Source organism: Alligator sinensis, unplaced genomic scaffold (assembly GCF_000455745.1).
Source record: "Alligator sinensis unplaced genomic scaffold, ASM45574v1 scaffold290_1, whole genome shotgun sequence".
NCBI classification, from domain to species: domain Eukaryota; kingdom Metazoa; phylum Chordata; order Crocodylia; family Alligatoridae; genus Alligator; species Alligator sinensis.
This window is the reverse complement of record NW_005842755.1, coordinates 536711-564674: the sequence shown is the minus strand read 5'-3', so window position 1 is coordinate 564674 and position 27964 is coordinate 536711. Positions and strand designations below refer to the sequence as shown.

The 27964-nt window shown below is 45.6% G+C and overlaps 1 protein-coding gene across 1 annotated transcript in view; it reads left to right on the top strand.

The window, feature by feature from the left end:
• The window catches only part of ANKRD31 (ankyrin repeat domain 31), a 161125-nt gene that overhangs the window by 46301 nt on the left and 86860 nt on the right, over nucleotides 1-27964 (top strand). Inside the window, 2 exon segments of the mRNA XM_014525152.1 lie at nucleotides 5096-5229; nucleotides 15413-15555. Of these exon segments, the coding sequence (XP_014380638.1) occupies nucleotides 5096-5229; nucleotides 15413-15555 (277 nt within the window).

Genomic DNA, 27964 nt, shown 5'->3' with positions numbered 1-27964 from the left:
CTTTTCTAAGATCTTCCCTGGGATAGAAGTCAGGCTGATGGGCCTATAGTTAGCCGGATCCACTTTCCTCCCTTTCTTGAAGATAGGCACCACATTGGCCTTCTTCCAGTCTTCGGGCACTACACCAGAGCTCCAAGACTTCAGGAAAGCTGACTTTGACAAGCTAAGGAGGCTTGTCAGTGAAGCCCTCAAGGGCCAAAACCCAAAGGGGAGGGGAGTCCAGGACGAGTGGTTGCTCCTAAAGGGAGCAATCCTGGATGCGCAAGCAAAGTCTATCCCATCTCGGAGGCAAGGCAGCAAAAGGGCACAGCAGCCCCCTTGGCTCTCCAGGGAACTAGCGGACCTCCTGCGTCTTAAAAGAAAGACCTATAAAGGATGGAGGACTGGATCCACCACCAAGGAGGAGTACTCTGCACTGGTCTGGACCTGCAGAGAGCAAACCAGGAAAGCCAAGGCTGTGACGGCACTCCAGCTAGCTACAAATATCAAGGACAATAAAAAGTCCTTTTTTACATATGTGAGAGCCAGAGGAAAAGCAAGGGCAACAGTGGACCCCTGCTAAACCAGATGGGACAACTGACAACCGACACCCAGGAAAAAGCAAACTTGCTAAATGAGTACTTTGCGTCAGTTTTCCACCAGTCCCATGGGATGCCCCTGCCCACGACAGGACGGAGGCCCGGGTGAGGGAGATTCCTTACCCTCCATCAAAGCTGACCTTGTAAAGAAACACCTTGAGAGGCTGGATACCTTCAAGTCAGCTGGCCCTGATGGTTTACACCCAAGGGTACTTAAGGAGCTAGTAAGCATCATAGCTCAGCCCCTGGCACGGATCTTCGAGAACTCCTGGTGCTCTGGTGAAGTGCCCGAAGATTGGAAGAAGGTCAATGTGGTGCCCATCTTCAAGAAAGGGAGGAAAGTGGATCCAGCAAACTACAGGCCCATTAGCCTGACCTCTATCCTGGAGAAGGTCTTGGAAAAGATTATCAAAGAGGCCATCCTTAACAGACTGGCTAACGACAACATCCTAAGGGATAGCCAGCACGGGTTTGTTGTGGGTAGGTCTTGCTTGATCAATCTCATTTCCTTTTACAACCAGGTGACCTATCACCTGAACAAGGGGGAATAGATTGATGTCATATATCTTGACTTAAAAAAAGCCTTCGATCTGGTATCCCATGATCACCTCTTGGCAAAACTGGCTAACTGCGGCCTTGGCCTCACCATGATCCGGTGGCTGGGGAATTGGCTCTGCGGTAGGACCCAAAGGGTGGTGGTAGATGGAAGTCAATTGTCGTGGTGCGCTGTGACTAGTGGGGTCCCTCAAGGCTCTGTCCTAGGGCCTATACTATTTAACATCTTCATCAATGATATAGACCAGGGGTCAGCAACCCTTGGCACTAATGCCGTGTGGGGCACGTGAAGCCATTTTGCTTGGCAAGCAGTGGCCAGCCCCAGCTCCGGGTAGCTGCTGCCAGTGCAGCAGGGCTCCGAGCAGGGCTTGCAGCATCTGTGCGCAGGATGACAGCAGGCTGCCACTGCCAGCTGGGGCCAGCACCAGCACCGAGTTCTTTCCGGCACTCGGCACGGGCTGGGCTGAGTAGATTCGGGTGCTGGCACTGGCCTCAGCTGGCAGTAGCAGCCTGCTGTCATCTTGCACGCAGATCTGGGGACCCGCTGTTGTATCTTATTGTGTTTTCCTTGTACTGCCCCTTTAAGGCCAAAGCCCTCATGTTCAGCACTGCAGGGTTCAGTTTGTGGCAGTTTTTGCAGCACTGGGGACTCCATTTTCTCTGCCATGAGGAGCCAGAGGGATTCTTGCTTCCGCTGTCTCCACAGGACTGGACGGGGTCAAATCAGAGGCAGAGCAAGTATAAGTTCTGCATACATATACTGAGGGCAATTGTTAACATCCACCTTGGATATGACTCCAGAGAATTATTATAATAAATAACTTAGTTCAATCCAGGAGTGTCCAGAGTGTTGTTGCTGAACTCACAACATATTATCTGGCGACGAGGATGGGATCCTTTGCTGAAAGACACTCCTAGATTGTGGGACAACAGTCTGAGACCAGGCTGTGTTTTGTGATCGGAGGGAAGTTTTTTTTCTTCTTCTTTTCTTTCTAATATGGCTGATGTTAGTTAAAATGGCTACATCGGGTCACATAGAAGAATCTGATGTGAGCCAGCTGGCTTCTTGGGACTCTTACATGGAAAGGCTATCCTATTACCTGGAAGCCAACAAAGTGGAAAGCCCAGAACAGAAGTGTGCGATCCTCCTGACAGTCTGTGGTGCCAAAACATTTGCCATTGTTCATTCCCTCACAACACCTGCCTTACCAAACACTAAGTCTTATGCTGAACTATTTGCTCTGCTAAAGGCACATTTTTGCCCAAAACCATCTGTTACACTGCAGAGATTTCATTTTTTTTAAATGGGACTAAAAGGCCAATGAAGGCATAGCAGATTACCTGGCTGAGCTCAATCGCCTTGCAGAATTTTGTGAGTTTGGGGATGTCCTGGATGGCCTGCTTTGTGACTGTCTTATCTGTGGGGTTCAAGATGAAGTAATCCAATGCTGCCTGCTCTCTGAACCAAATTTGACCTTGGCTACTGCACAAGAAAAAGACTTGGCAGCTGAAGCAGCATCCCATAACGTGATAGAAATTCGCCAGGTGTTCTCCAGCAATATCTGCTTACTCCAAAAAGATCAAGAATCAGATCATCACCAGCAAATTCTGAAGATTACACCCTCACCAACAGCACCACATAAACCAATTAATCCACAGATATGTTGGAGTTGTGGCAGCCAAGAAGGGAGTGCAGGTTTAGGAATGTGCAGTGTCATGCCTGCAAGAAGAAGGGCCACATAGAGAGGGTTTGCCGCTCAAAGGCCAGTTCCAGGAGACAAAACACTGTGGCAAATGTATTCACTCCCAAACCACACACAGATTAGAGTTCTTCCCAGAACATGTGGTACAAAAACTATGTTTGATTAAAAATGTTGGTGTTGTTGAAACTCAAGGTTCTCAGATGATTGCAACTGTAGAAATAAATGGAAAGAAGTGTAAAATGGAAGTGGACTCGGGTTTGGGAGTATTCCTCATAAATGAAAACACATTCTTCCAGTTGTTTTGGGACCCTCTCCCCAAGTTATTGAAACCTGAGTGTCGCCTGCGTGACTACAATGGACAGATTATGGAAACTTTGGGTAGCTGCAGTGTAAATGTCCAGTATGGATATGTTAGACAGCGTCTACCCCTACTAAAGGGCCCCACAAAGTCTTCCGGGGAAAAATTGGTTCTCACCATTGGGAATCAGTATTCAAGGCGTACACAGTCTCTGCACAGAAGTCTGGCAAGGCTTGCAAGGGAGTTTCCCCAGGTATTCTCCAAGGAATTAGGTCCACCTGTGACTTTCCAAATGGATCCTGCGATAGCCCCTATCTTTATGAAGGCTTGGAATGTACCTTTTGCACTGCGGATGAAAATTGATGCAGAATTAAATTGGCTTATTGTATAAGGGGTCCTCGTGCCCATTGTATAGACAAGCTGGGCCACACCAATTGTTCCTGTGTTAAAACCTAATAGCAGTGTTTGCATCTGTTCTGTTTGCTCAACATGTAATTCCTTGCCCTACAACAGGGTCCAGCCCATCAGAGCTTCTTATGGATCGTCGACTCATGACATGCCTTGACTGTGTTAATCGAGACCTGGTGAGAGACATGCAGTTTAGGAAAGAAAAGGAGCTGGACTCCGCATTGGCATCTGGTACCTTACGTCCTTTCATTCCACAAGAGACTGTTTGCTTCAAACTATGGGACAGGCCCACAGTGGGTTCATTCTAAAATTGTAAGCGCCACAGGAACCATATCAAATACAGTCCAGACTGATGACGGACAAGTTTGGAGATGTTATGTGGACCAGCTGTGTGGGCGTTCTCCTACTGATAACCCTACACCCAAGCAATCTCCAAGCACCAATCCACCACCGACAGACATGGATTCATTAGGGAAGTGCCTACCTGTTTCCACCAATGCAAACCCTTTTCCATTATCGTCAGAAGGAAGCGTCACTGTTGAGTCTCCAGATAGTGCTGAACCTCTCAATGAGTCCAGTTATATGGGAAGACCACAGCAGCAGTGGAGTCCTCCCAAATGGTTGGCTGACTATTCTGTCTAGGGGGAAGGGGTGTTGTGTCTTATTGTGTTTTCCTTGTACTGCCCCTTTAAGGCCAAAACCCTCATGTTCAGCATTGCAGGGTTCAGTTTGCTTTGTGGCAGTTTTTGCAGCACTGGGGACTCCATTTTCTCTGCCATAAGGAACCAGAGGCAGTCTTGGTTCCGCTGTCTCCACAGGACTGGACTGGGTCAAGTCAGAGGCAGAGCAAGTATATGCATACATATACTGAGGACAATAGATCCACCTTGGATATGATTCCAGAGAATTATAATAATACATAACTGTTAGTTCAATCCATGAGTGTCCAGAGTGTTGTTGCTGAACTCACAACATATTACCTGCGCTCCCCGGGAGGGTTGCAAGGCTGTGCCAGACTCCTCCTGGGGGCCATGGGCCCCCAGATCTGCACACTGGATGATAGCAGGCTGAGCACTGGGATTGGAAGGGACCTCAGGGACAGTTCATAGACACTGGCCAGCTACAGATGTCAATATCAGAGCAGTCCTTCCTCACTCCCCCTTCCCCCACCTGCTTCTGAGTTTCTGTTTCCCTGCAAGCCCACCTCTGAAACATTCACAACATTTCTGAAACATTTTGGATGGTTTTGTTTAGTTTTGGAGATGTTTCGGAGCCTTCTGTTTCATTTCAGAGTCAGTGTTTTGGGTGCCAAAACACCTCCGAAACAAAACAGCTGCCAAAGTTTTGCACAGCCCTAATACACATGCATACATGTGTGTGTGTGTGTGTGTGTGTGTGTGTGTGTGTGTGTGTGTGTATGTATATATTATTAGCGCACACACGTTTCTTTTAAAAATTATGTAAGTTTAAATGTAAATCTAGTGTAACTATTACACTCTTATTTATATGGTGAGATTATATTTGTTGATTTTAGACACATTTTTCTTCAATAGAATACAAGAATCTGCTTCTAAGGACAGTGAAGACCAGTGTTCAGAGCTGGGAGATGGTATGTGTAAAGGATCAACTTTTATAAATAACCAGGACAAACAGATAAGGAGGAGCCAAAGAATTGCAAAGAGAATTGGTGAGAAATGTTTCTGTTAATTTTTCATATAAATCAGTCTTATAGGAAAATTCAAACAAATCTACTGAACTAAAAAAAAGTATAGGTTTGTTTTATAGTATTTCAAAGGCAGAAATGTGGATTTCTGAATTACCTTGTTATAAAGCATTGCAGCAACAACAACAATAATATCAGATACTTAGCACCAGCTTCTTAAAAATACTTCTTACAGTTTGCATTCTAAGGAAAAAAAAAGCTGACTCTTGCACAAAGCCTTTATAAACTTAAAAAAAATCTTCCCACATACACATTTAATCATGCAAGATTATATTTTGAAATGAAATGCAAACAGTTATTTTTGGGAACAGAGTCTAAATGTAGGTCTTGATTCTTCAACCAGGTTTTCACTAGGCCTGTGCAAAGCAGCTAGTATTCACTTCAGATTCGAATTCGGCTGATTCAGGGGACAGTGATTCGATTTGGTGATTCGAATCATTGTCCTGAATCAATTCAGCCAAATCTGATTCAGAGATTCGGCTGCTGCTGAGTTTCCAAATCTCCGAATCACCCAGGTCAGGCCCATCCCCTGCCCGCCGCAGCCCCACTCACTGGGTGCTGCTGGGTGGGAGGGCGATCCCCACTGCCCGCCATTGCCCCACGCTGTGTGGAGGGCTCTGCACAAGTCCCCTGACCTTCCTCTCGCTCCCCCGGACCCCGCATGGCTGCCCCACCCTCTGCGGTTCCAGCCTTTTAAGAAAAACAAAAAACCTTAAAGGGCTGGAGCTGGGCCGGGTGGGGCAGCCATAGGGAGGGCTGGGACAGTGGGGGGGAGGTCAGGGGACTTGTGGCAGAGCCCCCCATACAAAGTGGGGCAGTGAGGATCACCCCCCTGCCCGGCAGCACCCAGTGAGTGGGGCTTTTTTTTAAAGCACCGGGAGCTGGGGCGGACAGGGCAGCCATGGTGGGGGGTGGAGCTGGGGGAGCGGGGAGGGGATGGGGCCTGGCAGGTGTCCCCCCATGGTCTCCTCCCCCCTCCCCCAGCCCTCTCTCCCCTGCCCACTATTTACCAGCTCCTAGTCTGGCTGGAGCTCCCTGCTGCAGCCACCAGGGACTGTTTGAATCATCAAAGCTCTCCAAATCTTTTCCGAAGATTTGGAGAGCTTTGAATTTATTTGGATCTTTTAATTGGTCCCCTGATTTGATTCAGATTCAGAGATTTGGCCAGCAAATTGGGCCAAATCTTCTCCAAATTATATCAGCACCCAAAGCTTTGCACAGCCCTAGTTTTCACCTCTGTATGAATCTTCCACTACAGTTTCACTGAAGAGGTAAAATAAATTCCTTCTGAATTCAGTATGGCTGGTGAAAAGAGGAGGAAGGAATAACTATGCTGGCCGCTCAGAAGAGCAAACTTTTATCATCATTTTCATAGAATTATAGAAACAAAGGACTGGAAGGGACCTGCAAGATCATCAAGTCCTTTCTGCTGCCATGGGCAGGAAGTTACTGGGCTCAAATGAGCTCAACAAGGTGCTTATCCAGCCACCTCTGCTAGGATGTGTTCCACATTCTGGTAACCTTATGGAAAAAGTTTTTTTTTCTTATGTCCAGCCTAAATTTTCCCTCTATTAGCTTGTGGCCATTGGTCCTCGTCTTCTCTCAAGGTGCCTTTCTGAAGAGTTGCTCCCCTAGGAGTCTACTACAGACCTCCTAACCACAAACAAGAGCTGGACCAGGAATTCACCAGGGAACTGGCTGAAGCTGCACACTTTTAGTGCATGGTTGTCATGGGAGACTTTAACTACCCGGACATCTCATGGGAAGAGCACTCGGCCAAATCCGATCAGTCGCATAGCTTCCTCACAAGCTCTACCTGACTCAAGAAGTCTATGGGCCGACAAGAGGTAAAGTGTTGCTGGACCTGGTACTGGCCAAAGGGGATGACCTGGTCAGTGACCTAAGAATTGATAGGAAGCTGAGTGATAGTGACCACAAGCTGATCACCTTTACTATCCATCGCAAAGCTGTCAAGTCGGTCAGCAATACAGAAGTCCTCGACTTCAGGAAAGCTGACTTTGACAAGCTCAGGAGGCTCGTTGCCAAGGCCCTAAGGGACCATGACTCAACAGGAAGAGGATTCCAAGAGGAGTGGTTGCTCCTTAAGGGAGCGATCCTGACAGCTCAAGGGATGACCATCTTATCACAAAGGAAGGGTAGCAAAAGAGCGCAGCAACCCCCTTGGCTTAGCAGGGAACTGGAGGACTTTCTATGTGTCAAAAGAGACTTATAAAGGATGGAAGGCTGGAATTACCACCAAGGAGGAGTACTCAGCACTGGTCTGTACCTGTAGGGAGTGGATTAGGAAAGTCAAGGCTGCAACTGAGCTCCACCTGGCGTTACATATCAAGGACAACAAAAAATCCTTTTTCAGATATGTAGGGAGTTGAAAAAAAAGCAAGGGTAACATTGGACCCCTGGGGACAGCTGATAACCAACACCCAGGAAAAGACCAATCTACTTAATGGGTACTTTGCATCAGTCCTTCATCAGTTCAATGGGACCGCCCTGCCTAGCAAGACATGGAATAGCCAGCGTGAGGGCGTATTTATACCCAGCATTGGTGTTGATCTAGTAAAGGATCACCTTGAGAGGCTGGACACCTTCAAGTCTGCTGGTCCTGACAGATTACACCCTAGAGTACTCAAGGAGCTGGCAGGTATCATAGCCCAACCATTGGCAAAAATATTTGAAAACTTGTGGCACTCAGGTGAAGTACCTGAAGACTGGAAGAAGGCCAATGTGGTACCCATCTTCAAGAAAGGGCGGACAGTAGATCCTGGGAATTACAGGCCAATCAGCTTGACCTCAGTCCCTGGTAAAGGATTTTCCACCCTAGAGTACTCAAGGAGCTGGCAGGTATCATAGCCCAACCATTGGCAAAAATATTTGAAAACTTGTGGCACTCAGGTGAAGTACCTGAAGACTGGAAGAAGGCCAATGTGGTACCCATCTTCAAGAAAGGGCGGACAGTAGATCCTGGGAATTACAGGCCAATCAGCTTGACCTCAGTCCCTGGTAAAGGATTTTCTCTGCAGAAAATTATCAAAGAGACCCTTCTGGATAAGCTGACTGAGGGCAACATCCTGAGGGATAGCTAGCATGGGTTTGTCATGGTAGGTCTTGCCTGGCCAATCTCATCTCCTTCTATGACCAGGTGGACAAGGGAGAAGAGATTGATGTCATATATCTGGACTTTAACAAAGCCTTTGATCTGGTGTCCCATGACCTCCTCGTGGAAAAATTGGCCAACTGTGGCCTTGGCTGCACCACAGTCCGATGGTTGGGAAATTGGCTCTGAGGTCAGACCCAGAGAGTAGTGGTCGATGGTAGTGAATCATTATGGTGCTCCGTGACCAGTGGCATCCCCCAAGGCTCTGTCCTTGGACTGGTTCTCTTTAACAACTTTATCAGTGATGTGGACATTGGTGTCAAAAGCGCACTGTCTAAGTTCGCCAATGACACTGAACTTTGAGGCATAGCATCCACACCTGAGGACAGGCTAGTGATCCAGGCTGATTTGGATAAACTTAGTAAGTGGGCGGATACAAACCTGATGACGTTCAATACTGATAAATTTAAGGTACTCCACCTTGGGGAAAAAAACCCGCAGCATGCTTATAGGCTTGGCAGTGCTACACTCTGGTAGCACCACTACTGAAAGAGACTTGGGGGTCATGATTGACCACAAGATGAACATGAGCCACCAATGAGATGTTGCAGCTGGTAAAGCTAACCAAACTCTGGCTTGCATCCATAGATGCTTCTCAGGTAAATCTCAGGATGTCATCCTCCCACTGTACTCGGCCTTGGCGAGGCCACAACTGGAGTACTGCATCCAATTCTGGGCTCCTCACTTCAAGAAGGATGTGGAGAAGCTTGAGAGAGTCCAGAGGAGAGCCACATGCATCATCAAAGGGCAAGATAATAGGCCTTATGAAGAGAGGCTGAGAGCCATGGGACTCTTCAGCCTGGAAAAGCACAGGCTCAGGGGGGACCTGATGGCTGCCTATAAGTACATAGTGGGTGTACATCAGGATCTGGGAGAACATCTGTTCACCAGAGTGTCCCAAGGTAAAACAGGGACCAACGGTCATAAACTCCTCCGAGACCATTTCAGGCTGGACATAAGAAAAATTTTCTTTACTGTCCGAGCCCCCAAGACCTGGAACAGACTCCCTCCAGAAGTGGTGCAGGCACCTACTCTGGACTCTTTCAAGAAATGTTTGGATGCTTATCTTGCTGGGATCCTTTGACCCTAGCTGACTTCCTGCCCCTGGGGCAAGGGGCTGGACTTGATAATCTTCGAGGTCCCTTCTAGCCCTAATGTCTATGAAATTTATGAAATCTAGATCTTGATGCTCGCCTCTAACATACTTGTAGGCGGCTATCAAGTCACTTTTCGGGCTTTTCTTACTCAGACTGAACAGGCCCAGTTCCTAGAGTCTCTCCTCATAGGCCCCTAATCATATGGGTGGCCCTTCTTTGTACCCTCTTGAGCTTATCCACATCCTTCCTGAAGTGTGGTGCCCAGAACTGGACACAGTACTCCAGCTGTGGCCTCACCAATGCCAAATAGACAGGGAGAAGCACCTCCTTGGATCTGTTGGGAACACATCGGCTGATGCATGCCAGAGTTTATTTGCCCCACTGGCAACCTCATCGCACTGTTGATTCATGCTCATCTTCCAGTTGATTGTGACCCCCAGGTCCCATTCAGATGCTGTCCCAACCAGTGTACCACCACCCGTCATGTAGTTGTTGTGAAGGTTCTTCATATCCAGGTGACGAGCCCTGCACTTCTCCCTGTTAAACCTAATCTGATTTCATTTTGCATAAAACCAGTCTGTCAGGATCATCCTGGATCTTTGCCCTATCCTGTGATGTGCCAGCATTTCCCCACAGCTTAGTATCATCCACAAACTTAACCACTGAGTTATTCACCCCCTCATCCAAGGCATTAATAAATATGCTAAAGAGCACGGGTCCAAGCACAGGGGACACCACTGGAGATGATCCCTCAGAATGAGGCCATCCTATTGATTACAACTCTCTGGGATCGGCTTCTAAGCCAGTTGTCCACCCACCTCACTGTAGACTGGTCCAGCCCAGTACCCTCCAATTTAGTTCAGAGAATCTTGTAGAATCAAAGGCTTTACTGAAATCCAAGTAAATGACATCAACTTTAAATGTAAATGAGGGATCATGTCCCTCATCCAAATGGTTAGTTACCTGGTCATAGAAGGATACCAGGTTTGTCAGGCATGATCTACCTTGACGTGCTAGTTACTTCTTAATACCACACCAGTTACCAGCTTGTAACTGATGGCCTCAATTTTTCAATATTTTTTCCCAGGACCAAAGTCAGACTGACTGGTCTGTAGTTTGCAGGGTTATCCCTCTTCCTTTCTTGAAGATAGGTACCACATTGGCCCTCTTCCAGTCATTGGGGACCACTCCCAAGTTCCACGACTCTTTGAACAGCTTTGCCAGTGGCTCTGCTATAAGCTCAGCCAGTTCTTTCAAGACTCTCGGATGAAGGTCATCTGGGCCAGTAGGCTTGAAAGTGTTCAAATATTCTGAGATCCCTCAGCTGTTCAGGACTGATTTCATGTAGTCTGTTATCTTCCCCATGTTCCCAGGGCTTCTGGACAGGTGAACAGCCCCTGTTTGATTTCAGAAATACTAATGTGAACTGATTTAGGAGCTCTGCCTTCTCATGGGGATCAACTGTGGGCTGCCCATCCTTATTCAGTAGGGGTCCCACAGTGGAGCCCATTTTTTTTCTTGCTCCCTATGTATCTATAGAAGGACTTTTTGTTGTCCTTTATTCTTGTTGCCATCTTGATCTCCATGCCTTCCCTGGCTTTCCCTGTCTCATACCTGCAGACCCTGGCAATAAAAGTGTACTCCTCTCTGGTTGCTGAACCATTTTTCCATTGCTTGTAAGCTTCTTTTTTCTTTTTCAATAGTTTCCTAATATCCCGGTTGAGCCAAGCAGGTTTCTTGGCTCTTTTCCCACTTTTTGTCCATGTGGGGGTGGTCTCTTCTTGAGCAGTGAGAATTGCCCCCTTAAGGAAGCAGCACTGTTCCTGAACTCCCAAATCATCCAGTTGCTGGTCGCAGAGGGCCTCTCCAACTAACCTCCTGAGTATGCCAAAGTCTGCTCTTCTGAAGTCTAGGACTTCTGTTCTACTAACTAGATTCCCAGCCTTTCGGTGGATGATGAGCCTAATCAAGTCATGATCACTGTTGTCCAGAGTACTTCCAATTCTCAGGTCACCTATCATGTCCTCCCCTTTGGTCAGCACTAAATCCAGAGTGGCCCTACCCCTAATCTGAGGTACCAAGTGGGGGTGATCCAGCCAGACCAGGAAGCCTAGGGGTATGGTGCGTACTCATCACCATATTGCAGGGTGGGACTGTGCTTGTACCACCACCAAACTTGCACAGCCCTTTAAGGCCCGCTTTCACAGCCGCACTCTGGGCCCCTTTCAGTGCTCCGTTTCAGTGCTCCACGTGCTGTGTCCATGCGCAGCTCCCTAGGTGTTTGTTTAAGTAGGAGACCAGGTGGGTATATTTACCCTCACCAGCTGGTGCTGCTGCTGTGACTAGGCAGGCAGGTTTGAGCAGCCACCTGCAGGGGGATTCCCTGCGTCCCTGGATCACTCCCTCATCCCCTTTACCTGAGGTCCAGCACTGGGGGTCTATTCCTCGGCGTCGGAGAGCTTTGGCTGCCCAGGGGCACAACAGGTATGGGGTGTGCCATGCATCAGCACCAGGGGCAGCTCAAAAGTGAAGTACCCACCAATACCCCTTACACGTGCCTTTCTGCGCTAACTCCTGCGCTAACTCCTGTGTCAGGCCCAGAGCACACCTGTTTTGAGAAATTATTAGTACTTCTTGCCAAAAATATCACTGAAATATGGAAAGTCAAAAGTGGAAAAGACACCATTTAAAAGTTATATTCTTTCATTGTGTACCAAATTCTGTTGACATCAACATGATATTTATGCACAGACTACCAGGTGAAATGTGATTATTATTAAGGGAGATTAATGTTTACCTATTTTTACTGCAGGAACAACTTTCTGAAATATCTCTCTTTAGGAAATAATATGGCTAAGGATGCCCATTCAAAATTAATTGAAATTACTTGTGCAGATGCATTACATTGGAATCTCTTTAATCCCCTCTACTGTTTTTTCATAGGATACCTACTTAATTTCTCCATTTACAGATAGAGAAATGAGGTACAGGAACTTAAAACCAAGCTGTCAAACATAGCCACTAATTTAGGCGCCAAGTTGAAATGCACACAGGTTCTTTTTTTAGCGTGTTTATAGAACACTGTGTGTGCATCTACAGGTGCATTTTACTGCAGAGCTGACTAATTAGCTCTAAAGCATCACCATCTGCATGTGCAACCATATTAGGGCACAGGAAATTTAATTAACCTCACTGCAGGATAGCGCTATCCAGGACAAGTACTGTCCTACAGCAGAGTAGTTATGCGTACCAAAATGCATATGTAGACGATGACTAGGCTTGGCTGGGGCATGAGGGAGCAACAGTGCGGGGGCTGCCTTGTGGCTAGCCCCTCACTGGAGCACCCTTGTGCCCCAGCCAGCCCCTCCACAGCACATTGAGCTAGTCAGAAGCAGCCCTAGGCTGCCAGCCTGAGCCCCCTGCCAGCCAGGGCTGCTCTGTCCCTGCTCAACATGCTGCTGTCCCGGCGGGCATGTGTAAATGCTGTGCCCAGGAGCAATAAACTTGAGCATGAACTGCACCAGAGTTCCAGAGTTTATTATTAACTGCATGTATAGATACACCCAATATGTTCAAAGCTCAGTTCAGAATTATATTACTTCTGTTAGAGCTGGAAGCACTTAACACTCCTGTAAATCTGGCCCCAGATATCTCATGCTGGGTTCTGAGACCATGAGGAATACAAAATTAGTGTATAAGCATTTTGGTTTAAAAGCTAATCGGTAGTCTAAGGGTGAGAAGCAAGGTATGTTGGTTGAATCCCTGCAGGGTGAGATGGGCTTATAATAACCCATGTTTTTCACTTTCTTGGCAAGTACTCAAAACACTAGATTATTTGGCAAAGGACAGGTACTACCATCAGACATGTCCAAGGGTGAACAGAGCTTTAGTGCTTTACACTCAATTCAGTGCTTTTCTCAGGGTGTTGTCAGGTGGGCATCTCTCCTGTGAGCAGTATGGATCTTGACATGACAGCAACCCTTAATCTGACACCTCAGTTCCAAGGAGTGGGAATTCAGACATATCCCTATTCCTACTGTTTCTATCAGATTCTTTTCCCTGCTGAGTGGATTGGCCTTGGGAGATATTAAGATCTCCCCATTCACTGTATAAGAAGCCTAAGTACTGAGCCCTATTGATTAGGCTAGCTTCCTTAGGTCGTAATTCACCTAAATTCTAGGTATCATGATGCCTGCCTGAGAGTGGGATTGGGTTTAAGGATCAGACCTTGCCCAGCAATAAAGTGAATATTTTACAGACAGTAGTTTCATTTGATGTGAAACTCTGATTCATTCCCAGGGATAGTTTAGTTTGTCTTGTACACTGAACAAGGCATGGATCTTGTGAAATAAAATTGTTTATGACTTTGCAATTCAAAACTACATCATGATACATATGCAAAAGGAAGAAGAATTTAAAGGCATGCAGACAATTTAATTTTTCCATGTATTTGCTTTTGTAAATATAATGTTCTTTTAGTGTATTTGTTAATGTAAAATGTAAATGTAACATCCTCATTTATTTAAAAAGCAAACAAAAAACCCCACCAGAAATCATGTCATGTGGAACCGTATTAAACTGCAGCCTGGGTCATAATCAGAGCTCAGACCATTACATCACAACACAGACCTCTTCTACCTGTGGTAATGGAAGAAACAATGGCAATAGTAGCTGTTATGCTCCGTGTAGACCAATAGAGAGGGATGAGACACACACCTTGCCCTGTGGGTTTCAGTTGCTGACAGCAGCAGTATGCAGACACTCAGATTCCTGTGTTCAGTTCCAGGTTCTGAAGGGGAATGTGTTCCAGTGGTCATAGACCGTTCTGCCTCTTTGTCCTTCTTTGCTCTTCCTGTCACAACAGAATTGTGGTCCCTGTCCCTTGTCATGCTCTTTACTCTCTTCACTGGCTGTTTCTACTCTCTTACTGTCCCTGCCATTTGTTACTCTTCTGCATTCTTGTCACAAAAAGCTTCCCGTTTCTAATAGTCACTGCCTGGAGACCAGCAGAAGAGGGATTAATCTTTTTCTACATCTGGGTGCCTAGAAACACAGCACTCTAGTTTACTGGGAAGAGCAGTTGGAGAAAAAAATCCCATCTTGCCCCTTCCCTCTTGCTGGGCATTCGAGCATGCTCAGTGTATGCAGGGCCTTTCAGAATTAAGCAGCCTAACCTTAGCAAGTTTTGACTGAGAATGTGCAAACTGAGATTTTTCTTTATTGTTATGGTGATAGTTCTTAAGAAGTAGACTTTTTAGAACCTTTTACCCACATCACTTTTTAATGCTATATATTTTGTCACATGGCACTTTATGATCAAAATACTGTGATTTCTAATAATTTAGTGCCTTTCTGGGAAATAAAATGTAACCAAATAATTAACACCAGTGATGCTCAATCTTTTGGCCTTGTGGACTAGTTGAGTGACTTGGGACCAATCTGTGGGTTGGACTGGGCCCCATGTGCCAGGATTGAACCCCATGCTACTTCTGCCCAACCTTATGAGGCCCCTTGCTGGTCTGTGCTGCCCTGCTCAGCTCTCCACTACCCCATCCTGTCCTGATTTGCCCCATTCAACCCTACACTGCCCCATGCCACTCTAGCCCCACTCAGCCCTGGACCCACCCCAGTTGGCCCTACTTGGCCCTATACCTCCATGTCTCCTGGGTCTGGAAATTTGATAGCAGGGACTAGCAATTAGTTGCTAATGCTCCCCTGGTGCCAAATTTTTGGACCCATGAGGAGCCCTGTCAGCCAGATAACATGGCTCTGTGGACTGGGGGTTTGAACACCCCTGATTCATACAGTTGACACAAGCTGTTATGAAAAATGTTATTCCAATATGAGATTCAGCTGATAATTTTCCTTTGTGCCCTAGGTTGGACTCCACTACATGAAGCCAGAGCAACAGGTTTGTATAAGATATCAAATGAGCTTTTGAAAGCTGGTGCTAATGTTAACTGTAAAAGAAGAGAACAAATAACAACAATACAAGATGCAGTTAGAGAAGGCCATTATGAGGTGTTATTGTTATATTTGGGCACCAGCAGTGATTTTATATATAAAATATCCTGTGATTGGTCAGGGAGGTCTCATAGCATTTTACTTTCATTACACTGGTGTTAATAATGTAGGCTTTTGGGGCACATTTTAAAATTCAGGGGCTTTGGAGCTCTTAGGGTGCTTACACAAGTTATGTTTTTCATGTGATTGAGCCCTGAAAGCTCTCTATAGCCATGATCTAACACATGCATGGCTGTAGAGTGCTTTGAAAATGGCCAATTGCACAAACATTTTTAACCCTTGTCAAATGAGGTATTAGATGAAGGCACACTAAATCAGAGTACCTTAGGGAACTTGCATTCACTCAAGGATTAATTTTTCCACATTGTGGTGGGGCTGGGCTGCTGCTTGTGCCTGCGAGCACCAGCCCAGCCCTGCCCCTGGGGCTGTCAGTGGGGGAGGGCGGGAAAGAGGGAGGGAGAGTGAGCAGCAGCAGTGGCAGCTGCTGGCTTGGTTTGGCTTGGCCTGGCCAGAGCTGGAGGTGGGCGGAGCAGAGTGGAATGAAACCCCCTTGCATCATGGGCTCCCCCCAGCTACCCTGGCTGGGATTGGGGGGGGGGGGGGGAGCCTGTGAGGTGAGGGGGCTCCATTTCATTCCCTGCCTCCGTCTCCCTCCCTTTTCCTCCCTCACTGACAGCCCTGGAGCTGGGGTGGGGAGGAGCTAGGGAAAGGAGTGGTACAGCAGCCTCCTTGGCTAGGACTGGTGCAGGCAGGTTTGAGCCCCCTGACTCAACAGACAAACAGCTGTTGGATGGAGGGGTGGGGGGTCTAACTCATGGCGCTGTGTATACATATGTCTCTAGCCAATACCTTGTCCATAAAATTATCCTTCTTTTTCTTCCCAGGAAAGCAAATTCTAATCTGGATTAAGGAATTGGAAGAGAACAAGATTTTAGTGATGGAACTCTCTATTTCCCACAAAAATAGCTACAAATTCAGAGGTGGGCAAAGGTTTGGCTGGAGCAATGAACTTTTTTGTGCATTGCTGAAGACATAAATCCTGGCAGGCAGAAGGGACAAGTGTATAGCTGAATCTTGGAGGTGCTGTGCATGTATGAATCATGTACTGTATATGCCATAGAGTGTGACAAAGCACATTAGTACCAGACTAGAAGTAAAGTCAGAATCCAGAAACAAATTATAACACTAAGCACAGGTATTAACAGATTTTAACTAATCCATGTTGACATTGATTATTCAGTTGGTTTTGCTTAAGACCCCAGGATGTATGCACAGTGCCATGAGTTAGAGTGGGGCCCCTAAATATCTGTAAGCACCCTTAACTGCCCAACTTGTATTAAAATCATGAGCCACGCTTTACAGATTTGTCCTTTGGTGTGTGATAGCAGGAAATAATTGTTTTTTCTAACTGTTTTGGGCATTTAACTACTAAACTTAGTGCAGAAAAAATAATCTAAATCTAAAATGACTTGAATCTCATCCATTGGTTGTATGCATATCTGATGGAACCAGAAGATTTTTTCACTGATAAACATTATTGCATGACTGAATGTGTTTTACACTGCCTTCTGAAATATGAGATAGATGTGAAGGCAAGCTATTAGGCTAAATGTAGATTAATGGTTTGATCTGGATTGGCACCACTGTTCCCTATAACTTTTTTTCAGGAGCTTAATGAATGGCTACAGAAGCTCAAGCTTAAAATCTCTGAGTGAAGTTCCTTCTGCTACAGTGTTCCCTCTACTTACTCTACCTTTCTCTCATTTTAATTACTCCTTCAGTTCCTCATACTCTCTTATTCTACCTCTTGACATATTCCATATGCTAAATATGTTATTGGCTATTTTCTAGCATTCCCTTTCCTCATTTGTGAGAGTGTATGTGTATGCAAGAGACCACAAACTATAAGAAAAGAAAAAGGAACATAAAAGCTGAGAGAAAGAGAAAGGGAGAAAGTAAAAAATGAGAGACTAAGGAGGGGTGAGAAAAAAAGGACAAGGGGAGTAGGGGGAACATTAAAAAGAGAGAGAGAGAGAATGAGTAAGAAGGGTAGAAAGGAAAGAAAGGCATCCTAGAATCTTTCATGCAACAGTGCCTGTTAATAGGATGTCTGACCATGCAACGTAAAAGGGAACAATGAATAATATAATGGTTATAGTGCTACTGTGACATATCACTGATATGAATTCTCTTCTACTTAGTTTCCACTAAAGTATTAGTTACCAGGGCTAGTCATTTTGAATTGTAATGACTACTGCAATATTTTCATAAATATGCGTCCATGGTTTCTTTGTAGCTGTGCACACAAATTAGTTGTGTGAATTGTGGCATGCACAATTATGAAAAATTGGCCTTTTAATTTTATAATTCATTGAAGAGAAATCTAGTCCTGGGGTCTTAAACAGTAAGCCAACTGAGTAATCAATGTCGACATGGATTAGCTAAAATCTGTTAAAACCTGTGCTTAGTATTATAATTTATTTCTGGATTCTGACTTTACTTCCAGTCTGGTATTAGTGTGCTTTGTCACTTTACTGGCACATACAGTACATGGTTCATACATGCACAGCACCTCTGAGACTAAGGTGTACACTTGTCCCTTCTGCCTGCCAGGATTTCTGTCTTCAGCAATGCACAAAAATGTTCATTGCTCCAGCCAAACCTTTGCCCACCTCTGGATTTGTAGCTATTTTTGTGGGAAATAGAGTTCCATCCCTAAAATCTTGTTCTCTTTCAGTTCCTTAATTCAGATTAGAATTTGCTTTTCTGGGAGGAAAAAGAAGGATAATTGTATGGACAAGGTATTAGCTAGAGACATGAGAAACCCAATATCAGTTCCCTGGTTTTCCACAGACTGTGTGTGACTGTACTGCCTCTCTACCAAGCCCAGGACCATAGCTGAGAAAGATGCTCTCCTAAGACAGAGAGCCTGAGAACAGCATTTGGATTGCTCATTTAGGATCCTCTAAGATATCTACTCTGCCTAACTGTGTGGCATGTGAAAGAGTGGGTGAGGCTTATTCATAGATTCATAGATTGTTAGGGGCTGGAAGGGACCTTGTACACCATCGGGTCCAGTCCCCCTGCACTAGGCAGGAAAAGACAACTGGGGTCAAGTGACCCCAGTGAGGTGACTGTCCAGTCTCCTTTTGAAGATTTCCAGGGTAAGTGACTGCACCACCACTGGAGGGAGTTTGTTCCACAGTCTGGACACCCTGACTGTGAAGGAGTTTTTCCTGGAATTGAGCCTGAAGCGGCCTTCTAGGAGTTTGTATCCATTGCTCCTGGTCTTCCCCAGGGGTGCCCTAGTGAACAGCTGTTCTTGATGTACTTCCCTGATGTAGTGGTAAGCTGCTATCAAGTCCCCTCTCAGCCTTCTCTTCTGTAGGCTGAAGAGGCCCAAGTCCCTCAGCCTCTCCTCGTATGGCTTGTCTTGTAAGTCCCAGATCATATAGGTGGCTCTTCTCTGGACCTTCTCAGTTTTTCCACATCCTTGTTGAAGTGCAGTGCCCAGAAGTGGACACAGTACTCCAGCTGTGGTCTCACCAGTGCGGAGTACAGTAGGAGTATCACTTTGTTAGTTTTGTATCATATGTAACGGTTAATGCATGCCACCGTGTTGTTTGCCCTGCTGGCCACAGCATCACACTTCTGGCTCACGTTCATGTGATGGTCAATTACTATCCCTAGGTCCCTTTCGGTCATGGTGCAAGTAAAATTGTCGCCCCTGAGCCTGTAGGTATGTTTGGGATTGTTTGTCCCCAGATGGAGCACCTTATACTTCTGAGTGTTGAACTTCATCTGGTTCTGGTCCGCCCAACTCTCCAGCCCGTCCAGGTCCGCCTGTATCTACAACCTATCTTCTGGCATGACCATGCTCCCCCTTAACTTGGTGTCATCCGCAAACTTGACCAGTGAGCTTTTCACCCCCACATCCAAAGCATTGATAAAGATGTTGAAAAGCACCAGTCCAAGCACAGACCACTGAGGGACACCACTGGCCACTTCTCACCAGGACAGCACAGATCCATTCATGAGAACTCTCTGGGTCCTACCATACAGCCAGTTTTCCACTCACTGAACTGTTGAGCAGTTAGGCCCACAATCTTCCAATTTTTCCACAAGGATATTGTGGGATACTAGATCAAAAGCTTTTTTGGAAGGGTTGGTATATAATGTTGACCTTCTCTCCCATGTCCAGGTGGCAGGAGTCCTGTCTGTAGAAACAGATGAGATTGGTAAGGCAAGACCTACCCATGACGAAGCCATGCTGGCTGTCGTTCAAAATCTTACCCGCAACGAGCGTATCACACACAGATTCTTTCATGAGTCTTTCCAGGATTTTCCCTGAGATGGAGGTTAGGTTTGTTGACCTATAGTTGCCCGGGTCCACCCTCTTCCCCTTCTTGAAGATGGGCACAATACTGGCCCTCTTCCAGTCCTCAGGGATCCCCCCTGTGTGCCATGATTTCTGAAAGAGTTTTGCCACAGGTTCCGCAATGACCTCAGCCAGCTCTATCAGCACTCTCAGGTGAAGTCCATCTGGTCCTGCTGACTTATAAATGTCTAGCTTTTCAAGTTGATTTTGCACAAGCTCAGCATCCACAGTTGGAAGACTCATTTCCACCATGCCCCCTGTGAAACTTATTTTGCTTCTTTCCCCTTGGTCTAGTGAAATACCAAAGCAAAGTGGGCATTCAGGAGTTCAGTTTTTTCCTGAGTGTCCATTACCAACTTTCCTGAGGTGTTAAGCAGGGGCCCCATGCTTCCATTTGTTTTCCTTCTGCTCCCTACATACTTAAAGAAGGACTTCTTATTGTCCTTGACACCCTTGGCTAACTTAAACTCAGTCGCCGCCTTAGCTTTCCTAATCTTCCCTACAAGTGCGGACCACTGTTAGACAGTCCTCCTTGAGGACTGTCTCTAGCTTCCACTGTGTGTACGCCTCTTTTTTCTTTTTTAAGAGGACCACAATGTCCCTATTGAGCCAGTAGGGCTTGCCAGCCCTTCTGCTACCTTTCCTCTTTGTGGGAACGGTTTTCTTTTGTGCTTTGAGGATCATGTCCTTAAGGAATGACCACTCTTCATGCACCCCATTCGCCTTCTGTCCATGGTCCTGCATTGCCTCCCTTACTGTGGAAGAAACAAGTTTCACCTTATTGTTTAGTCACGAAGTTGTCAGAGACCTTTATTCTTTATTATACAAGCAGCTGCGGGGGTGGGGGGGGGACTGAGCCTCTCCACCACAGACAGTTAAAGCAAGCTTTTTATATGTTTCAATTCAGGTCACATGACGCAAAATATAACAAGTCAAACAGAGAACTAGTTTGAACCAGAAAGCTGCAAGGGCGGGTGTGGTGGCGAGACACCACCACAGGCTCCCGAGGGGGAGAGGGCAAACCCCATGGGCCCCATACCCCGAGAACAGGCCCCCGGCGGAGCCAGCTTACCTCCTGCAGGGCAGCCAGAGCAGGAGCCGCGTGAACCGGCATTACGCTGGCTGTTTAATCATCTGTTTCCGGTGTGAGAAACAGCTGAGCCAATCTCAGTGGCTGTACCAGCTGCTGCGGGGAAGTTTAAAAGCCCCACCAGATCTGGGGCGGGGAGACAGCTGGAGAGAGAGAGAGTGGGCTGGCAGCTCGTCAGGCAGGCTCCAGCACGGGAAGGAAGCAACCCAGCCTGCGTGGCTCTTGCAGGCAGCACTGGGGCAAGCTTTAAGCCTCCTGTGGGAGGCAAACCAGGGGCACCTCCACAGCCCCCAGAAGAGGCTGAGACTGAGGAGGCAGGGGAGCTCCCTGCTTACAGCAGAAGAGAAGAGTAAAACGATCCCCGAGAAGGGAGAAAGAGCGACGGGAACCCGGTAGACAGGCCCTCATCCATCCTACAGGGCCAGAGAGCATCATCAACACATCACCAACTGGTTGGCGAGTGGACGGGGTGTAGGGGAGGCGGAACCCCGTGGAACATCACGTCTGACGATAGTAAGGACCGCCGTCCATCGGGAAGGCCCACCCGGGAAAGACCTCCACTGAAGACCCCTTTTATAGTAAGTTTAACATCAAAGTCTTGGCAGGCAAGTTGAGGGGAGGGGCCACACCCCGACAGGCCGGGCGGCCAGAAGGGCGCAAGACGCCACAGCAGGAAACTGCAAAGGCGGGAAAACTATGGTTTGACTTATTGACCTCATAGGCCTGCTTAGAGTTATGGAAAATTCCACAATGCATTTCTTAAACAGAAATAAAGGCCTGGGGTTTTCTTCTTCTACATTTCCCCCCTTTTGTACTTATAGTACAACTGATGAAATTTTGTAACCATGTGTTAGGTAACAGACTGCAAGTGGGCCAACAGGAGAACATTCTGACTTATGCATCCTTCAAGGCACAGTGAGACTTGTTCTTAGGTAGAGTATCTTCCAATGCTCCCTTCGGAACAATTGTGAGACTAATCTCAATTGACCCAGTATCACGTTAGACATATCTATTGTGTCTTTTGCAGGATGCGCTAAGGTTACAATAGCAACAAAAGGAACAAAAGGAATACTTGTAGAAAGAGAATAAACCCCAAGACCATGATTGCGATATAAAATAATTTGGCCACAAATCCGCCAAACCTGTCCCAAAGACTCCATTGATCGGTTCGGTGTAGTTTAGCAGCTTCTTTCTCAATAATTTCAGCATGGTTCTCAATAGTGCTAGAAGCATCTGGTATATAAATGCAGCATTCTGTTTTTATCAAAGCATACACACCTCCTTTGCTAGCTAATATATAATCTAAGGTAAGTCTGTTTTGTAGAGTTATTTGCCTCATTTCTTTAATTTCTTTACTTATTTCATGAAAACCAATGGCAGTAGCATTAGCTATTTTCTCTAGGGATGCTGCAACTTTCTTTATTTCGGACATAGCTAAGCCTGTGTCATAATTAGGGTACATTATACTCCCAAACCTTTGATTTTCTGTGATTTCGCAAACATTGCAAATTCTTCCTTTAGGTAAGTGAGATCTAATAGTAGAGGCAGGATATGCTGCAGAGACATAACATGTTCCCCTCCAACTGGAAGGAAGATTTTTATAATCCTTTTTTCCACATACAAAATAGTGACTTGCTAGTGTGGTAAACGTACCTGTATTACAGTGCGGGGTCATCATCTATTGTGAATAATAACCTGAAAATTTACTTCGGGGAGAATAATTGGACATCCAGGAACTGTTAGAGAGCCAAGCACCATTTACTTTAAATTCTACTTCACGCTTACTGACTCCTACTGCAATACGAGATCCATTACAGGTCCAACAAAACTTTCCAGGGGTGGCATACGCTAGTCGTATATAGTCAGACCGGTTGCAATTTATATCTTGCCAAGTTTTGTTCCCATGAAAATCTGAATAATAAGGGGCTAACATTTGGGTTGCATTTAAAGGTACTAGTATCATGGGTATCCCTCCAACAGAATAAATAGGGACATGACTACATATCCGACAACTAGAGACGTTTAAGTCTATTCTAATTTGGTTAACTAAAGACAAAAACACATTTCCATAGACCAGGTTTAGAAGTCCAATACAAATAGTCAAGAGGAGGGACTCCATGTTTGGTTATTAATGGGCTTTTTTCTTGGAGTCTAGATCTTTAATCCTTGGTCTCGTCAGGAAGAACAGTCTTTTTGCAGTGTGACGCGTGGGTCCAAGTAGATAGTCCCCGACACTTTACTGCAGTGTTAGTGGTGAGAAGAACTTGGAATGGACCTTTCCAGCGAGGTTCTAAAGCTGATTTTCTTTGGTGGATTTTTACATGAACCCAATTTCCTGGCTGTAAGGAATGGCAGGCTTCTTCAGGCTCTCTGGGTAAAGCTTCTTGGACCTGTGAATGAAAAGTCTTAATACATTTCATTAATGCTTGACAATATTGCAATACAAGATCATCAGCTAAGTGGATGTTAATCTGAGAAGGTGGTAAGGGTGGGGAGGATGGAAGTTGCATAGGTCTCCCCATCAGGATTTCATGTGGGCTGAGTCCAGTCTTCCGATTAGGGTGGATATCATGCTCATTAATGCTAATGTTAGAGTGTCTGACCATTTTAAACCAGTCTCAGCACAAATTTTTCTAGTTTATTTTTCAGTATCCCGTTTTGTCTCTCTATAGCACCTGCTGACTGTGGGTGATAAGGACAGTGAAAGTTCTATTGAATCTGCAGGGCTTTACATATTTCTTGCATGATTTGCCCAGTAAAGTGAGATCCCCTGTCACTATTGATGGTAAGCGGGATTCCAAATCGCAGGATAAGGTCCTTTAAAAGGATTTTAGTGACAGCTTTAGTATTGGCCCTTGCCACAGGATAAGCTTCAATCCAACTTGAAAACATACAAACTATAACAAGTACATATTTATATTTACAATATTTCAGCATTTGTATAAAGTCAATCTGAATATTTACAAATGGTCCCCAAGGTGGGGGATGTGCGGCTTTCTTAGTTTTAACAGGTTTGCCTACATTATGGGCTTGACACACAGGACAAGCCTGGCAGTACTGCAGAGAGGTGGAAGGAAAATTTGGAGCATACCAATCAAGTTGAATAGCTGCGATCATCCCCCCTTTGCTCACATGGGCCACTCCGTGGTACAGGCGAGCAAGGTAGGGAAGTAAGACTTTGGGCGCAACCAGGCGGCCGTCCGGGGAGCACCAAAGGTGATCAGGGGGTAATATGCACCCATGCAGTCTCCATGTGTCTTTTTGAGAATCTGCAACCTGATCTTGGAGGAGTGCAACATCATGAAGGGTTGCAATAGGAGACTGGTCATGAGAAAGAAACAATTGCTCAGCCTGAGGGGGTGAAAGGGCTGCAGCTCTGGCTGCGGAGTCAGCCAGAGTATTTCCATGCGTAACTTCATCCTGGGAAGACTGATGAGCAACACATTTAATAATAGCAACAGCAATAGGTAATTGGAGGGCATCTAATAGGGTGGCTACATAATAACCATTACAAATGGGTGTGCCATTTGAGGTAAGAAACCCACGTTGTTTTTATAATTGCTCATAATCATGGACAACACCAAAGGCATAACGCGAATCTGTATATATATACAGATTTACCTTTACCAGTTTTACCAGTTTTACCTTTAGCAAGGGTACAGGCATGAGTGAGGGCAACAAGTTCAGCAATTTGGGCAGAATAGACAGAAGGTAAAAAATTACTTTTGAGTACCTCGTGCTGGGAACATACAGTGTAACCTGCAACAAGGGAGCCTTTAGAGTTTCTTAGGCAGGACCCATCAACATACAAAACTAGATCAGCATTTGGAATGGGAATGTCCCATTCCAAAGATCAACATGGGGTAAAGTTAAATGAGCAGTAACAGCGAGGCAGTCATGAGGCTCGCCATCAGAAGGTGCAGGTAACAAGGAAGCAGGATTAAGTACAGGGCACCGAACTAAAGTAATGTGGGCCACAGAAAGTAGCAAAATTTCATATTTAGTTAAACGAGCATTTGAAAGGTGCTGGGTTTTGGTTTTTAAAAGAAGTGTGGCCACTGAGTGGGGTACAGCAACAGTTAAGGGCGAGGCTAAAACAATATTTGCAGATGATTCTACAAGAATAGCGGCAGCAGCAACTGCCTGAAGACATGGTGGAAACCCAGTTGCTACAGGATCTAAGGCTGTACTATAGTAGGTGATAGAACGATGTTTATCTCAATGGGATTGAGTAAGTACCCCCAGAGCAAAGCCATCTTTTTCATGACAAAAGAGTGTAAGAGGCTTTGAATAATCAGGAAGTCCCAGTGCGGGTGCCTACGAAAGGGCAGCTTTAATGACAGAAAAGGCATTTTCAGCTTCTGAAGACCACTGCAAAGGTTCAGGGTGTCCTTTAAGGTAAAATTTTGCAAGGGTTTTACAATTGAGGCATAGCCCAAAATCCATTGGCGGCAATATCCGGCCATGCCTAAGAAGGTGTGCATTTGAGAGACAGTTGTGGGCCAAGGGATTTTGAGAATTGTTTCAACTCACACAGTTGAAAGGTGACGTTCATCAACGGACATATCATGGTCTAAATAATGAACCTTTGGTAAGCAGAACTGAAGTTTGTCTTTAGAAGCTTTATGGCCTTTTAGAGTAAGACAGGTCAAAAGGTGCAGAGAATCGATTTTACAGGCTTCGAAGGAAGGTGAGGCAAGCAAAAAATCATGGACATACTGGATAAGGACAGAACGTTTTTTTAACTGAATGTTGTCTAAATCTTTCTTCAAAATTTGTGAAAAGATGGAAGGGAACTCTGTATACCCTTGTGGGAGTCTAGTCCAAGTATATTGTAAGCCTTTATAAGTAAATGCAAACAAAAACTGACTATCTGGATGAATAGGAATTGGAAAAAAAAGCAGAGCACAGGTCTACAACAGTAAAGTAACAAGCTTTCAGTGGAATGCAAGAAAGAATGGTAGCTGGGTTAGGTACTACAGGAAAAATAGGAAAACAACAGAATTAACAGCTCACAGGTCTTGCACAAAGTGATAGGCAGTTTTGCCTGGTTTTTTAACTGGCAAAATTGGAGTATTACAAGGACTAGAAGTGGGGACCAAAATACCTTGTTGAAGGAAGGAAGAAATGATTGGTGCGATTCCTTGCTCAGCCTCCTGGCTGAGAGGATACTGGGAGATGCGCGGGAGCTGCTTTCACGGATCAAGACGAATTTTAACAGGTTCAGCGGTGTATATCTGCCCAACTTCATTTGCATGCTGTGACCATAGGGCAGGGAGTACCTGTTTAAGGATTTCTTCTTTGAAATCAAGGTTTGTTGCAGAAATAGGTGGGATTGCTGGTTCAATCATAGCAGCAAGAACTGTGCATTCATTTTCTGCTGGTACTTCAAGGAAAACGCCATCCGCTGTACAATAAATAGTACAACCAAGTTTACAAAGTAGGTCGCGACCTAAAAGATTAACAGGGGTAAAAGGGCTTAAAAGAAAGGCATGGTGGTCAGAGATAGGACCAAGAGTGATGGACAAGGGTTGAGTTACAGGATGAGAAATTACTTGGTTAGAAATGCCAACAGCATTAACAACAGCATCGGAAAGAGGTGGATTGGGAATATCAAAAGGATGCAAAGCGGAACGGCTTGTCCCTGTGTCAACAAGGCAAGTTACCCTTTTCCCCGCTATGGTACATTCTACAAAGGGTCCAGACTGATCAACGGGTAAGAGTGGTGAAAGGATGAAGTTACTATCCCTCAGGCGGTCCTAATATTGAGATAAAGAATTTTGGGGAAGAGGCAGGGAAAACTGCTGATGTTGTTGATTTGCAGAGTTTCCCGTTGAAGGGGTAGAGGTAGGCAGTCTGTTGGGACATTCTCTTTTCCAATGACCAGTTTGACCACAGTAAAAACAGGAAGAATGGTCAATGGAGGAGACATTTGTCTGCCAGCACCCACGTCCGCTGCCTCATGAATTCCCTTTTCTCCGTCCTCGTCCTCTGGGGTAATAGGTTTGAAGTTGGAAAGCCATTAACTTGGCTTCACTATTTTCTTTCTTTCTTTCCTGACATGCTAAACAATGGTTGGCAACCATAACTAGTTCGTTTAATGGTTTTGTTTGTCAGCCCACACAGATGTTACACAATTGGTCTCTTAATTTAGGATGTAGGCCTTGGACAAATGCGGCTGCAATTGCTTCTCGAGTGTTTTGGGTAGCTTCATCTATTCCTGAGTGTCTTTCAAAAACTTCTTTGAGTCAGTCTAAATAGTCTGCTGGAGACTCTCCTTTATTCTGTTTACAATTATTAATCTTAGCCCAATCAGTTTTCTTAGGACATATGACAGATATGGCTTCTAATAACTGGCGTTGGGCGGTTGCGAGATCTGTCCCATGACCAGGGTCTTGCTGTGGCCAGTCTGCCTCATGTTAAGCATTGTCGGACTTCAGAAGGAAGTATGGCATGCAAAAGTTGGTTCATATCAGACCATGTAGGGTTGTAACAGTTAATAACGGTTTGGAGCTCATCTTTAAACTTCTGGGGCTTTTCTCTGATGTTAGGAAATTCTTTAACTAGATTTCTTAAATCCCCAGGTGTCCAAGGGGCATGTACCATTACCAAACCTTGTGCACCTGGTAATTGGCGCAACGGTACTTGAATAATAGGGCCCTTTTTAGGGCGACTGTTATTTAAACCCACAGGGGAAAATGAGTCTGTAGAAGAGCCCTCCGGACTACAAAGTGGAGTTTCCAATTCAGGTGGAAGGCGTTCAGGGTTAAGTGGTGGTTGGGTCAAACAAGAAATACTTTCTAAAATATCTTCTACAGATTCATTCTCAGTCTCGGTCTCATGAGTTAGTTGGGGATATAAAGGAGTAGGAGGTGCTGAGGGATGATTAGCCTGGCCAGGGCTGTATCCATTTTTCAATTGCTTAATTTCTGCTTTTA